General features: G+C 44.7%; 1 protein-coding gene and 1 long non-coding RNA gene across 3 annotated transcripts in view; both read left to right on the forward strand.

The window, feature by feature from the left end:
• Positions 1-1,701: 1,701 nt before the first annotated feature.
• Positions 1,702-14,192, forward strand: part of LOC147606354 (pfkB-like carbohydrate kinase family protein) — a 91,112-nt gene continuing 78,621 nt past the window's right edge. The window contains exon 1 of one of the 2 annotated variants that reach the window (XM_086791703.1): positions 1,702-1,870. In XM_086791703.1, the coding sequence (XP_086647829.1) occupies positions 1,755-1,870 (116 nt within the window). In that variant the 5' untranslated portion in view covers positions 1,702-1,754. The remainder of the gene's footprint in view (positions 1,871-14,192) is intronic. The other variant, XM_086791702.1, reaches the window with a different exon arrangement.
• LOC147606355 (uncharacterized) lies at positions 4,387-5,745 on the forward strand. Its single transcript, XR_015264936.1, has 3 exons — positions 4,387-5,040; positions 5,139-5,454; positions 5,562-5,745. It is a non-coding gene; the product is annotated as an uncharacterized LOC147606355 (long non-coding RNA).

The following is a 14,192-nucleotide window of genomic DNA, read 5'->3' on the forward strand; positions in this document are numbered from 1 at the left end:
TGCCACAATCTTTTAAATTTTGACCCATTAGCAAGTTTTTAAATTAACTCCACCTACAAATGTTCTTGATTAGGTGTCATAATCTTTTAAATTGACCCCACTTTCAAGTCTTTTTAAGTAGATGACATACTATGGAATAAACTAGCCAACTACTTTTGTTGGTATATTAATAATATTCTAAATAAACCCCACCTTAGTTGTCATTAGATGGAATAAAATAAAATATTATTACCAACCTAGAAACAAATGTTGAGGTGGACTAAGCCATAGACAAATGCAAATATTTTTAAGTGTAGTTTGTAGTGGGATGGGATGAGCTTTACAATCATGGACTAGTTTAAGAAAAATATTGAGCCACTTCGAGGTTGACCCATTAGCAAGTTTTAAAATTAACTCCTTTGCAAATTCTTGATGATTAGGTGCCACAATCTTTTAAATTTTGACCCATTAGCAAGTTTTTAAATTAACTCCACCTACAAATGTTCTTGATTAGGTGTCATAATCTTTTAAATTGACCCCACTTTCAAGTCTTTTTAAGTAGATGACATACTATGGAATAAACTAGCCAACTACTTTTGTTGGTATATTAATAATATTCTAAATAAACCCCACCTTAGTTGTCATTAGATGGAATAAAATAAAATATTATTACCAACCTAGAAACAAATGTTGAGGTGGACTAAGCCATAGACAAATGCAAATATTTTTGACTTGTAAGCACCCTTGGGGTTTGAATGCCAATGGCTCATGGAAAGGCAAAATGGTAAATATGTAGGGGAGATCTTTTTAGTTCCATGGTAAGTGTATGAGGGCAGTTTTGAGAGCAAGGGGGGTAGGATTGCTAGTGAAATGCACGTGAAAGATGAGTTTTTTTAAGTGAAAAAATGTTTGAGAGTAAGCCCATGATGCTAGACACATGTGAAATGCATGCGATCAAGCCGATATACACATAGATCCTAACTCCTTGCATGAGTAGGGGGTTGGATGGGTAGTTTCATGCATGGTCATGATGGGTCTCTCCCATATGGGAGATTAACCTAAGTTTTTCATTAGATATACCTAGCCACATTATGCCAACAAGGGTTAGACCGAAGGGATTTTCCACCATTGTTCTTTTTTTTTTTTTGGGAGGAAACATATAAACTTCTCATTGGCTCCTCATTAAATTGATAAATCAAGCAAAATGCATACATTTTTCTAAATTGCATTATTCTACACCATTTATCTCTACATGATAAAATCCTCTTGCATGCAAAGTCCAATCGACTGGATGATAAGCTGAGGCACCACTTTCCCAAACTTTTCCCTGCCCATGAAGGTCGGGCGAGATAGATGACTAGGAGGCCGCCCCCATAACCCTCCACATTTGTAGCCACATTTGTAGGCGTAGGGGCTCAACCTGCTATTGCAGGTTAGAGGGACAATAGAGAGTGTAGAGGGGGGGTTTCAAAATTGTCTACACTAGCTAGATGAGATCAGCAAGTAAAGGCTGACATGTTTGTCAGCTTTTCAATTGGCTGCCCCCTTCACACCCTTAAATGTAGAGGGTTATGGGGGCGGCCTCTAGATCTCCTCGTTTTAGGCCGAGGGTTGTGTGTAAAGGCCCTAAGCTTTGGTGTCTCGTTCGTTCATTCATTCATTCATCATCATCATCATCATCACATCATCATAAGGATTCCCCTTTTTCCAGCCATGAAAATGAGGACCTTTGCTTTTGTTAGTTGTGCCATTGCCATACCATACATAGTGGGAGGATGGCTATGACATGTGTGACTCCTTCCAACATTACCCGATTATTTACCACGCGTGATCTTACAGCAGCAGGCGGTGTGCATCTAACTCGCCCAATGACTTCGAAATCACCAAATTTGTGAGTAAACACCCAATTCAATAAGTTTTTTTGTAATTCAAGCGAGTAGAAGCAACTAAAGAGGCTTCAAGCCTGCGGATTTCCCCTAATTTTGTTAGGACTGGATGTGGGTTTGCTGCTTCATCATTGTGCTTTAATCAAGCTTGCAGCTACTATGGTTTTTCCTTCTGCAAAGATCCTTTGTGCATGCAAATTCAATGCATTGGAGTTCAAAGGAGGAGCCTAGGGTTACTTGCCCCAGGACAAATTAAACTTTTTTTTTGAAAAACTGGAAGGTGGGTTTAAGGAACCCATCAAAGAGGCAAAATTGTCCCAATGGGGATGTCGCCCAGCGTTGTGGGTTTAGAGCTCGGAAGGGGGTGGTCTTGAGTTCAATACCCCGTCGGTGATGAGGCCATGGCCACAAGTTCTGATCACCATCTCTGGGTGGGCAGAACTTATCCCTGAAGGCCCCCATTGGTATATTTGCAGCCACAAGTTGTAATGCTGCCTCCAGGTGCGTACCAAAGTGCAAGAAGGATCTACTCAATGGGGGAGGGGAAAAGACATAGCAATTGTACATATGCAGCAATAAGCATTCATTGTATCTAGCCTGGTGGTAGAGGGATTGGACTCACTGGATGGGAACTCGGGTTTGAATCCTGTCAGCCACAGCAGACACCTGTCACTAAAGTAAGACTATATATTCCTCTCAAAAAATGCTTTGTTTGTACGTGACATCAAGAAGAACTTATTGGTAGTTAGTGCCATTACTATAGCAGGTCTAGAGGTCAGATTTGTGGATGACAAGTGTATAATTCGTGATCGGAGTGATGGAGACATCATTGTTGCCTTTGGTATGATATGGCATGGTCTTTACAGGCTGGATAGATATATGAGAGATTGGCACATGATGCATTTTCAATTGTTGCCACACGTGCTATGAGTGATGTGGAGCAGTTTGTTTCGGCTTAAGATGCAAGAAATGGTGTTTGAGTTGCCACAGCTTGAGGTCCCCATCAACATGTTTGTGAAGGATGCATTTTGGGGACAAGATGCAATAGGCATCAGTCTCGAAAGATGGATCAGTAAGGGCTGTCCAGAAACTGTAGCTTATACATAGTGATGTATGTGGTCCTATGAGGATACCATCTATTGGGGGTTATCTCTATTTTGTGATTTTCATTGATGACTACTCTTAGGCATGCTTGGGTGTATCTATTGAAGTAAAAGTCAACATAGCTTATCTTTAATACCTCCCCGCAGAGGATAGGTAGTCCGCACTGCAGTTTACATGTAGTGGGGAGCCTATGGAGCATGTGATCATAGTAGTTAGGAAACACGTTTCCTGCACGGAAGGAAAAGTGGAAACGTTTCCTCGTAGGAAATGCGTTTCCTGCAGGGAAGAAAAAGTGGAAACGTTTCCTCGTAGGAAACACGTTTTCTCAAACAAAATTTTTAACATTTTTTTTTGTCCCAAATCTCACGTCAATATCTGTGCGACTATTGATAAACTTTTCTTTGGTTTCTGTGTACCGCTTTCCCTCATCGTCAACATCGAATTTTGCGCCGCTTCAAACTTGCACGTTTCTTCACAAAATCGCCCCTTCTCCTCCCTCAGGTCGCGTGCCTGTAGCAGCCAGGTGGGTTTTTAATCAAACCAGCTTGCTAATTTTGGCCAATTCTTAAGTATGTAATCCATTACATGGTTGATTTTTGTCAATTGAAGTGGTTTGAAAATTGGGGTTTCTCTGCAGGCACACTCCTTCAACAAAATGCCTCGCACAAGAGATGATATGTGGACCCATGTGATCGAATCGGCCTTCTACAAGGGTGGAGGTGCTTTCAAATGGAAGTGCAAGTACTGTGGGTTGCAGTTCGGTGGCAGCATAGACCGGGTGAAGGCCCATTTCACAGGTTTAGGAGGGAAAAGGGTTGGTCCTTGTCCACTTGTGCCGGATGCTATCAAGACATCATTACAAGAGTGGAAGAGAGCCAAATTATTAGGCCAAATGAAGTTACTGGCAGAAAAGGAGAGGAATGAAGATAAGGAGGAGGAAGATGTGGATGTCTCAGTTACAAGTAGTACAAGTGTATCCAAGAAACATAAGGTTACAGAAGGTAGCTTTGCACCACGGGCACAAAGGACTCCCATTCCCATTGGCAAGGCCTTGCAAAAAGGGAGTATCAAAGCCAGTTTGCACATGCAGGCAAAGCAAGAGGCCACCCGAGAGTTGACAAAGCTCTTTATACAATGTGCTTTGTCTTTCAATATTGTGCGCACTGCATGATGGAAAAAGGCCATGTGGGCAATCAACCACATAGGATGTGAGTGGGAGGGTCCCTCTTATGCAGCCTTGTGCACACGGGAGCTCAGAAGGGAGAGACAAGCTGTGGAGATGGAGGTAGAGCCTCTCAAGGAAACATGGAAAAAATATGGATGCACTCTTTTATGTGATGGATGGTCGGATGAAGGAATGTTTATAACATCCTCGTCTCATCATGCAAGGGCACAATGTTCTTGCGTGTCATAGATGCATCCATAGTAGGCACAATGGTGACACATGAGTACATTTGGCGACACATTCGAGAGGTTGTCATGGAGATTGGGCTACAGTATATAGTGCAGGTGATCACTGATAATGGCTCAAATTGTGTCTCCATGGGAAGGATGCTTGAGGAGGAGTTTCCTGCCATTCTTTGGACTCCATGTGCTGATCATAGCTTTTGGACCTCCTCATCGAGGATGTGGCAAAGATAGGTTGGGTGTTAGACATCTTTGAGACCTCTCGCATGATGGTAAAGTTTGTGACAAAGAGGCCGAAGGTGCTTGCTATGTATCGGGCACACAACGACTTAGAGCTTCTCAAACCTTCTACCACTAGATTTGCATACACATTCATTGTGGTTGAAAGACTGGTGAGAGTCCGCCATGGACTCCTACACACAGTGGTTTCTAGGGAGTGGACGGCTTTGGATGATCGTGACAGTTCCAAGGCCGTTGCATTTGTACGCGTTGTCATGAGGGACACTTGGTGGCAGGAGGCTGAAGCTCTCATAAAGGCCCTTTAGCCTATTTATAGTGTTCTTCGCATCACGAACATGGAGAGCAGCACTCTTGGACTCCTGTACGAGTTCATGGATAGAATTGGTGAAGCTTTGAACCGCTGCACTGTCTTATCAGTAGATAGGTATGCTCCATTATGCATGCACTCTTAGTCTCTTTGATTCTTCAATCTTGTATTATATCAGGTTTATGACATTATACATTTTATGGCTGTTTTTTTAGGGTTCAGGACATCTGAGCCGTGTGGAACACACGATGGGATTGGTTTCATAGACCGATCCATGCGGTTGCTCACATATTGCATCCTCTTTGGAGAAATGAGGAGCAATACAATAATGAGGAGCTTAAGGATGGATGGCAGCAGTACATCCAGAGATACACAGGAGGGAATGTGGACTAGCTAAGGTAGTTGGAGGATGCGTTACTTATTTTCCGAAATGGTAGCTTTAAATTTGGTTTAGTGACGGCCAAAATGCGGGAGACGTAGCTATCGCCAGTGTCATGGTGGGAGAAATATGGCATCATCACCCCTCACTTGGTGAGTCTTGACTCTTGACTCTTAAGTCTTACATAAGAATCCACTTGTAGTATACTTATTAATTACTAACAAGGCTTCAACTTCTTTTGTTGCATGAATTATGACAGAAATCCCTCGCCATTCGAGTCCTATCATAGGATTGTTGCTCGGGTCCTTGCAAGAGGAATTGGAGCACTTGGGTCCTCTTCCACACAAAGAACAGGAATCGGTTGTCCACTGTTCAATTAGAGTGGTTGGTATTTTGTCATTGCAACCTCCACCTAATTGAGCAGGTAGGCAATCCCATCGAGCCTCGCCAAGTCAATGTCGAGAAAATCGACATTCCAGTTTGTACCACAGGAGATAGAGGGGGGAGCCAACTGAGACAGATATGGAAGAGGTATATGATCGGTGGAAGCCGATAGAGAGGCCCTTAGTGATGATGATCTTGCACATGATTAGGAGTAAGTCATTAGTGCCACATGAGATTGTGCGAGCGGAGATGGGGGCTGTACCGATCATGACAGAGGCTCTATTCGAGACGATGACGTACTAGCATAGATTATGGGTTGGCACTAGACGGAGACGCATTGCTGGTATGCACATGTGAGCACTTGGTTTGGTATACATGGCATGCAGATGGGGGCACTCCCCTTGTTTCGTACAGCATAGAGGCCCCCTTCTTTGCTCTCAGCCGCACAGAGCTGAACAGGGCCATCAGGAAGGACATTGTGAGACGGGATACTGAAAGGACTTGGTGTTCACCCGTTCAGTCCCTAGAGACGAAGATGGACTTCTTTAGAGATCATCTTCTTTGCTTGATAGAGGATAGTTTCATCATACGCCCGCGCTACATGGACACACATTTGTCATTCGAGGTGCGATGTACGATTGGACAGATCTGCATCTCATCCCATTAGTTGAGAGTGGAGATAGCCAGATATGGGCCGGGGGCAGCTGCACCAGAGGACATTATATGCTAGCTTTGTCATACAGAGATTGAGACAGAGGCCCACTATATATGCCGATGTCCGATATGGGTGAGCGGCAGCTGCACTAGAGGACAGGATATGCCAGCTTTGTCATATAGACAGAGGACAAGATATGCCAGCTTTGTCATATAGAGGCTGAGACAGAGGCCCACTACATATGCCGATGCCCGGTATACTATGAGATCAAGGGGAGGTTCCACTATCTCTTCCGAGACGGATTTGAACCACTTTCCAGGATCATGGATTTCCCAGACCAGGGATGCCTGAAGCTCGTCCTTTTGGAGCTTTGCAGACAGAGGGAGTCCTTACTACGGCCCAGACCAGCTGCACCCGCGATGGAGGACCAGCACCGAGCGCTCTCACTAACTTCTTCCAGACTAGAGCTCCGAAAGCAAATCCACCCACTACACTCAAACCTCTAGGTTGATGCAAGAGCCCGGCCGAGAGGAATGACACTAGATAGAGCCATCAAGCTATACAGAGCCCGACGCCCCCGACCCTGTGGCCCCCCCGCCCACGCTTGTGTCACCACAGGATGAGCAGGGCCATCATTTCCCACCACCATAGGACTTTCTTCCGCCGGCTCAGCTTTACTACATTGGGTACCATAATGCAGCGCCCTATGCGGGATATTTTAGGGTGATGTGAGTCAGCTTTGGCATTTCAGCTCTTGTCCCTTTCTTTTATTTTTAGTACCCATGATGATGTATTCCATGGACATGATGTAATCTTTTGGTCTCATAGGTCATTTTGGCCTTTTGTAGACGTTAGTATAACTTTCTTTCTTTCTTTCTCTTGTGCAAGAGTGTGTGTGTTCATGTAATCAAGTGTTTCTCTCTCTCCTCTTCTCTCCCATTGATTGTGCGTTTTCTAACATGGTATTAGAGCTTTGGCTTTGAGCTATCTTGGTGTGTGTTGCTGTTCTTTAACACAAAGAATCGACTCCTATTTATCTTGTGCTGCTGCAAATGGATGTGGAGTTGTGCGTGTGCAATCCTACAACAATTCACGCGAGTTCTTTCTTGGTTTGCTGTTGTTGGCGCCTTGTTGGAGTTGCATCTTTGATGCCATAGTTGACTGTGCACATTGCCATAGGGAGCCTTGATAAAGTTATGTGCTGTTGTTCTTCATCGTGTGGGGCTGAAAATGCGAAGGCATAGGCTGTTTTTCATCTTGTGGGGTGACGATCTTGTGAAAATGCTACTTTTCATTGTGTAGGTGAAACGCAAGAGCTTTTGCTACCGCTCACAGCGTATGAAGAAAGGGTCTGCTGAAAATGCAGATTGAGTGTTGGTTCTTCATCTCGTGGAGGGGGGAAAGGTGATTCAGCCCATGTTCAGCAAAACGCAAGTGTGGTGCAACTCTTCATCAAGCCCAAGTTGCCTAGAGGATTGTTTTCAATTCAAACGCAAAGGGCGTAAGCTGTTTTGTCTGTTGCGAGGACTGGAGCTGTTCATCATGATCTAAGGCAGTAGGTCAAATGTGGATAGCTCATCTGGGAGATGTAGTGCAATGAGGCATGAAATCTAGAGCATAGGGAAAAGTTTTTTCACTTCTATGGCATCATTGGTCGTGGAGGTGAGAGGGAGTGTTGGATGTAGGGTTTACAGTGCATCTCCACTTGTGAGCCTCCTTGACAGGACATCGGAGTGCATACGAAAGGGTCATATTTATGGGCATGTGAACAGTCTCTTAATTTAGTGTAAGGTTAGTGTGAATACACTTTAGCGCGCATACTTTGAGGCTAGGTCTAGTGCCTATATAAAGGACCCTCATGTAACATTATTCATAAGTGCAATCAACCTGAAGCAAGTTCCCTTGTGTTCTCTCTCTCTTGTGCATGAGTGTGTGTGTGCATGTTATCAAGTGTTTCCCCTCTCCTAATGACTCCGCATTTTCTAACAAGTTCAGTCCATGCTTTCATGCAAAAAATAGCAAAATGTATGCCCACAGGATCTCCTTGATATACTTCTTCGCTTGTACACTTGGGTCAGCAACTAGGTGTTGAAATTCAATCCCTAGCAGTTGTAAATCAGCCCCCTTTGGCTGAGATTCCACTTGATTTACAGCCCATAGATCAGACCATAGACGAAGCTATTGTGGAGGATGCAATGGATGAGGAACGGACAACCTTTTAGGAGTCGAGATGGGTGCCTAGATGGTTGTTGGGGATACATTACATGGCAATATAATGGCAGCTTATTTGCCTAGCAGGACATGTGCAGGTTCTCATTATGCATCTAGTTATTATGTGGATCATGCTCTCATTGCCATCACATGCAATGACGAGACTTTGAGGAAGCATAGGAAGATGATCAATGGATATGTGCCATGCAGGATGAGTATGATTCAATCCTGAAGAATGACACTCGGTATTTGGCTGATTTGCCAATGTGAGGCTTGTTGCAAAGGGATATGCTTGGTAGAAAGACATCGATTATGATGAGACCTTTGCTCCCACTTCTTGTATGATCACCATTAGGTGTATGATTGCCATGGCAACACATCACAGTTGGAATGTGCATTGGTTGGACATCAAAACCGCTTCTCAAATGGTGATTTGCATGAGGAGATCTATGTATCTCGTTCTCGTGGCTTTGTTTAAAAGGGCTAGGAAGCCAAAGTGTGTAGGTTAAAGAAAGTTTTGTGTGGCCGTAAGCAGGCGCCTAGAGCATGGTACGAGAAGATACATGCATACTTGGTTGTACATGGGCTTCGTAACAGTCCAACAAAGAGTACCCTCTATGTCACGGAGACTAAAGAGGATTTGCTAGTCATCGTCTCTATATGTTGATGACATGCTATTTACAAATCCCAATGTTAAGAAGATTTCAGCCTTTAAGGCTGAATTACAAGCTTCTTTTGAGATGTAACATTTGGACCCATTGCACTACTATTTCGGCATTCAGTTTTTACATCATGATGATGGGATTGTCATGATGCAGTCAAAGTATATAGAGAGGCTGCTTCAAAGGTTTAATCTTGAGGATTGTAAGCGTGTGGCAACACCAATTGAGGCAGGTGCTAGGCTTATTATTCAAGATTCTAGAGATCCTTTTGATCAAACATTATATCAACAACAGGCTATTGGATGCTTGATCTATCTATGTAATACAAGGCGAGACGTTTAGTATGGGGTGTCCTAGTTGAGTAGATTTATGCACAGTCTTGCTACTAGGGATTGGCAAGATGCCAAGCGGGTTTTTCGCTATTTGTATGGCACTCAACACTCAGTACTGGGGGGGGGGGGGTTCACAGTCGCATGCGTTTAGTGATGTTATGACACCAGAGTGTCCACTAGTAGCTTTTTCTTTCGTCTTGTTAATTCATGTATATCATGGCTCAGCAAGAAGCAGCCAGTGGCCACTTTGAGCTGTGAAGCTGAGTACAGGGTAACTTTTATAGTGTCAGTTCAGTGTGTATGGCTCAGATGCCTTCTGGCTGGTTTGAGTGTTGTGGACAACCATCCTTCACTTGCATCTTCACTCTGGTAGTTAGAGCGCATCGGTAGTTGTGAGGAACCAAGTGTTTCACACTCACACTAAGCACATGGAGAAGCATTATCATTATGTCAGGGAGAGACACTATGCAAAGAGATGAGCTTGGTCTATGTGTCTACACATGACAACATGGTAGATTTATTCATGAAGGCTCTTCCTTGTGAAAAGTTGAAAGCTTTTTGCAAAGCTTTGGGTTTATTGTCTTTTGGAGATTGATCAACCATACCCCTATACATGTTCACATCACCACTCTAGGGAGGATATGTTTGATGGTAGTGATGTGTGTAAACACACCTAGTATAGCTGGGGCACTTTTTCACCCACTAGGAGTTTTTTCCCCGGCATGTGAGCACCCTCCTAACTCTTCTCATTTGGTGTTCTTTATGGTTTGTACTTGGCACCACTCATTATTAAATACTATCACTATCGAGTTGTGTGCTTCTCTCTCTCTCTCACGACTATGTACTTGTTGAACTGTGTGTGTGGGTGTGTGTTGCTGCTGCTGCAAACCCTTGGCTTACAACGTTTGCTCCCACTTCTAAGATGACAAGTGTCAGGGGCGATAACTGTTTTATTAGCTCATCATGGATGGAAGATGCATTGGTTGAACATAAAGATTGCATTTTTGAATGGTGAACTTCAAGAAGAAGTTTATGTGCAGCAACCATGAGGTTTTGAGGTTGTAGGACATGAAAAGCAAGTGTCTATTGAGAAAGGCTCTTTATGGGTTGAAACAAGCTTTTAGAGCTTGGTATCTGAAAATACATGCATATTTGAGCGGCGAGGGTTTCCGGAATAGTCCAATTGAGAGCACTCTTTACATTTGGAAACAAAATTGAGAAATTGTTATAATTTTGCTCTATGTTGATGATATGATTTTGACTGGCAGGCCGACAGCATCAGGAAGTGGCCGACCAGCAGCCCAAAAAGATATATAAGCACATACTTCAGTTCATCATTTATTCATTCATTCATTCAGCAGATCATCCATCGCATTCATCAGTAGAAGCTATGTAGAGGGGCCAAGGTCACCCCTATGGGGCTGACCATAGGCCTAAGTCATGTACAAGCAGTCATGCAACCTTTTTGTACCATATAAATAAAGAAAACCCTGACATCCAATCTCTCTCTTCTTCTCTCTCCTCTATCTTAATCATCTTAATTCAGCATCAATGTTCTTAATCAGGCTTAGGGTTGTGGATTAGTTCAACCAGGCTTTCACGCATGCAACACTTTTATCCATTGGCCATTGTGTGCACTTAGGTGGTTACAAGCCATGCCTATGGCTCAGTGGAGTGACCGCCCATTGTCTCCCTTGCTCGTGTGCTTCTCTACCTTTTGTATTTGCACATCTTGTTCATGTAAGTCACTCAATGCCAACATACGTTGGCTTGCATTTATGTATGCATACCTTACTTGCTAGTTAATTAAGCCTTTTGTATAAGATATATCGTAGCATGGTGTGCTTTTTTCAAGGCAAGAATGTCCATGTTTGAATTACAAGTGCTGACTTTTGCCAAGTCCAAAACATGAGTGAAGTCATCCTTTGAGTTCTTCAAAGCCTCATTTAAAGTAATTCATCTAAGCTGGAATAACCCATGTCTAAGATGTCGTTTGGGATAATGATAGTTCCGTCTACAAGCATAACACATTCTATCTTGGAAGGAATTGTTAGAATATGTATAGGAAATGAAGACAAGAACTGAGAACTCCAAGAGCAAGTGCACAACAAAAAAACGCAGAACTGGGAGAGAGAGAGAGAAGCGTGTAACTCAACTATATACACAAGAAAATCCTGGAATACAATGTACAATGTGGGGGGGCAAGGGGCCATTTTATATGGCCCCAGGGCAGCCAGTCGGCCTGCTGTAAACAGCCGATAGCAACCACTACTGCCCACGGCCAGCAATCAGTGCCAGTCGGCCAGCTCCCTCCAGTCGGCGAGCAGCAGACACATGTCGGCCAGCACTCTCCAGTCAGCTAGCATACAGAGGAAAGCGGGGGGCAGCATAGCACTCGGACATGCCTCCACACCAAGGAAAAAATATGGAAAGTGGGGAAAAATGAGAAAACACCTAAATCGGGCGAGCACACGCACAACAAAGGCCTTGGTGTAAATATCCAGACAGGAGATGACTGCTAACACCCCCTCTCAGCTCCTGGATGGGGAACCAACCCCAGTGAGCTGGAGTGCCGCTGGAGCATAGCCTGAGGTAGAGACTTCGTCAAGAGGTCCGCCGCATTGTCCTCCGTCGAACAATAAAGAAGCAAGATGTCACCAGCCAAGATCTTCTCACGAACAAAGTGATATTGTATCTCTATGTGCTTGGTCCGGGCATGGAAGACCGGGTCCCGAGCAATAGCGATACAGCTCTGGTTATCACATTGGATGACTGTGGGCTCCTTTTGTGGAAACCCAATCTCGCCAAGCAACCTCCGCAGCCACATAACCTCGCAAGCAGCACCACAAGCAGCCCGGTACTCTGCCTCTGTCGATGACAAGGCAATAGTTGGCTGCCTCTTACTATGACCAGCCTGGACATTTCCCAGTATGAAAGGGGTCTGGTGGATTCCAGGATGTCTAAATATTTGGAAAGTACAAGCTTTGGGAATGGGGGATTATCCTAGAATACAAAGGACCACACTCCTAAAATTTAGGAGAGCTGCTTTTTTTGGCCCGACTCCGATGGAAATTCTGTTCGCGTCATTACATCTGGAATTGAGCAGATACCAAGAGTTGGCAAAGTGCCTATGACAGAATGTCTACTAGTTGGGATATTTTTAGAGGTAAAGATTATGGGAGAACCCATCTCTTAGATTGGGACATGTGGCAAGAAAGTGGATCAAAGTGAGACAAGTAGCCTCACACTTGTCACTCCAGCTATTGTGTGGCTCTCCACTTGTCATCATAGCCTTCTCTTTCCATTTTCACTCATGGGAGCCCCAAATCTATAAATTGGAGCCCTCTCTCTTCATTGAAAAAGGCTCTCTTGCTGCACACTAGCCTCTACCACCGTTATAGGCTGCCCTAATGATGGCTACTGTCACCAATTGGCCGACCATTTGGTCCATCTCCAGTTTTTGCGTCTCGTTCACTTGAGGCCAGGCCGGTGTCTCATGTGAAGAGGCCAGTATTTTGCTGACATGGACGGGAGCCAGACTGGTGCCACCCGTGTGTTAGCAGGATGGTGTCGTATGGACGGGAGCCAGACCAGTGCCACCCGTGTATGACCTGGACTGTGTTCGACCCATGGGATTGTCACGCCATGGAAGAGCCAGTATTCGTGCCGTGTTTTGCCTATGGGACTGTCACACCATAGGGAGACTCATGCCTGGAACTGTGTCTTACCTATGGGACTGTCACTCCATAGGAAGACCAGGTTTTTATGTTTTTATGTCGTGCCAGTTTTGTGCCGACAGATATTTTATACTTGTTCCATGAACGGGAGATATGTCCATGTTACTATTTGCACATGCACACATATTTTGCATGCTTGAAACTGTTTTGTGTGTTTGCCTGCTTGACGTGTTACTTACTGAGCGGGGACGCCTGCCAGTGAGTCGTGAAGTCTGCTCTGTATTCTGACGAGTTTTAGTGCATGTGAACAGGTGGTAAGTATGTTGCACATGTAGCTTTTAATATTTTATTCTAACCCCTTTGTTTTATAAGGTTAGGTGTTCACATTTATTTAAAAGTGGGCACCCCCTTTGGGCACCCACTTTGGGGCCAAGGTGGGGAGCCCCACTTTTAAGTGAGTGTGGGGGTGGGCATGGTCACCTACCCCCACTAGTCCCCCCACATGCAAACGTGGGTATCACCAAGGTTAACTACACCTTAATTTTTATAACAAGGGCCTCTCTCACACCAATCGCTTCCATCTGGCGTTGAATTCATCAACCGGCGATCACCTTCGCTGGCTGCTCTTTCGTCTACAGCACCTGGCGGCTGCTTCACCACCCATACAAGCGACTGTTTCTCCCTCTCCTCTACCAGGCGACTGACATACTGCTGCACCCACAGGCGGCCATCTCTTCCATCGTGGCTGGTGGCTGTACACGCCTCAAGTGACTGCACATATCCTCCAGCCGGCTGCTCCTCCAATAGGCGGCTGCCTTCCCTGCACAACAACTGCTGCAGTGCCCTCTGCTGTTGGCTGCGCGCCCTCTGCTGTTGGCTGCGCCTGCCTCTCTACAGGTGGCTGAGCATTGATACAGGCGGCTGTCACCTCCACAAGCACTGCTGTGGCTGCTCTCACAGGCGGCTACT

This window comes from Cibotium barometz, chromosome 57 (genome assembly GCF_041138505.1).
Source record: "Cibotium barometz isolate CiBa-2024 chromosome 57, ASM4113850v1, whole genome shotgun sequence".
In the NCBI taxonomy this organism is placed as follows: Eukaryota; Viridiplantae; Streptophyta; class Polypodiopsida; order Cyatheales; family Cibotiaceae; genus Cibotium; species Cibotium barometz.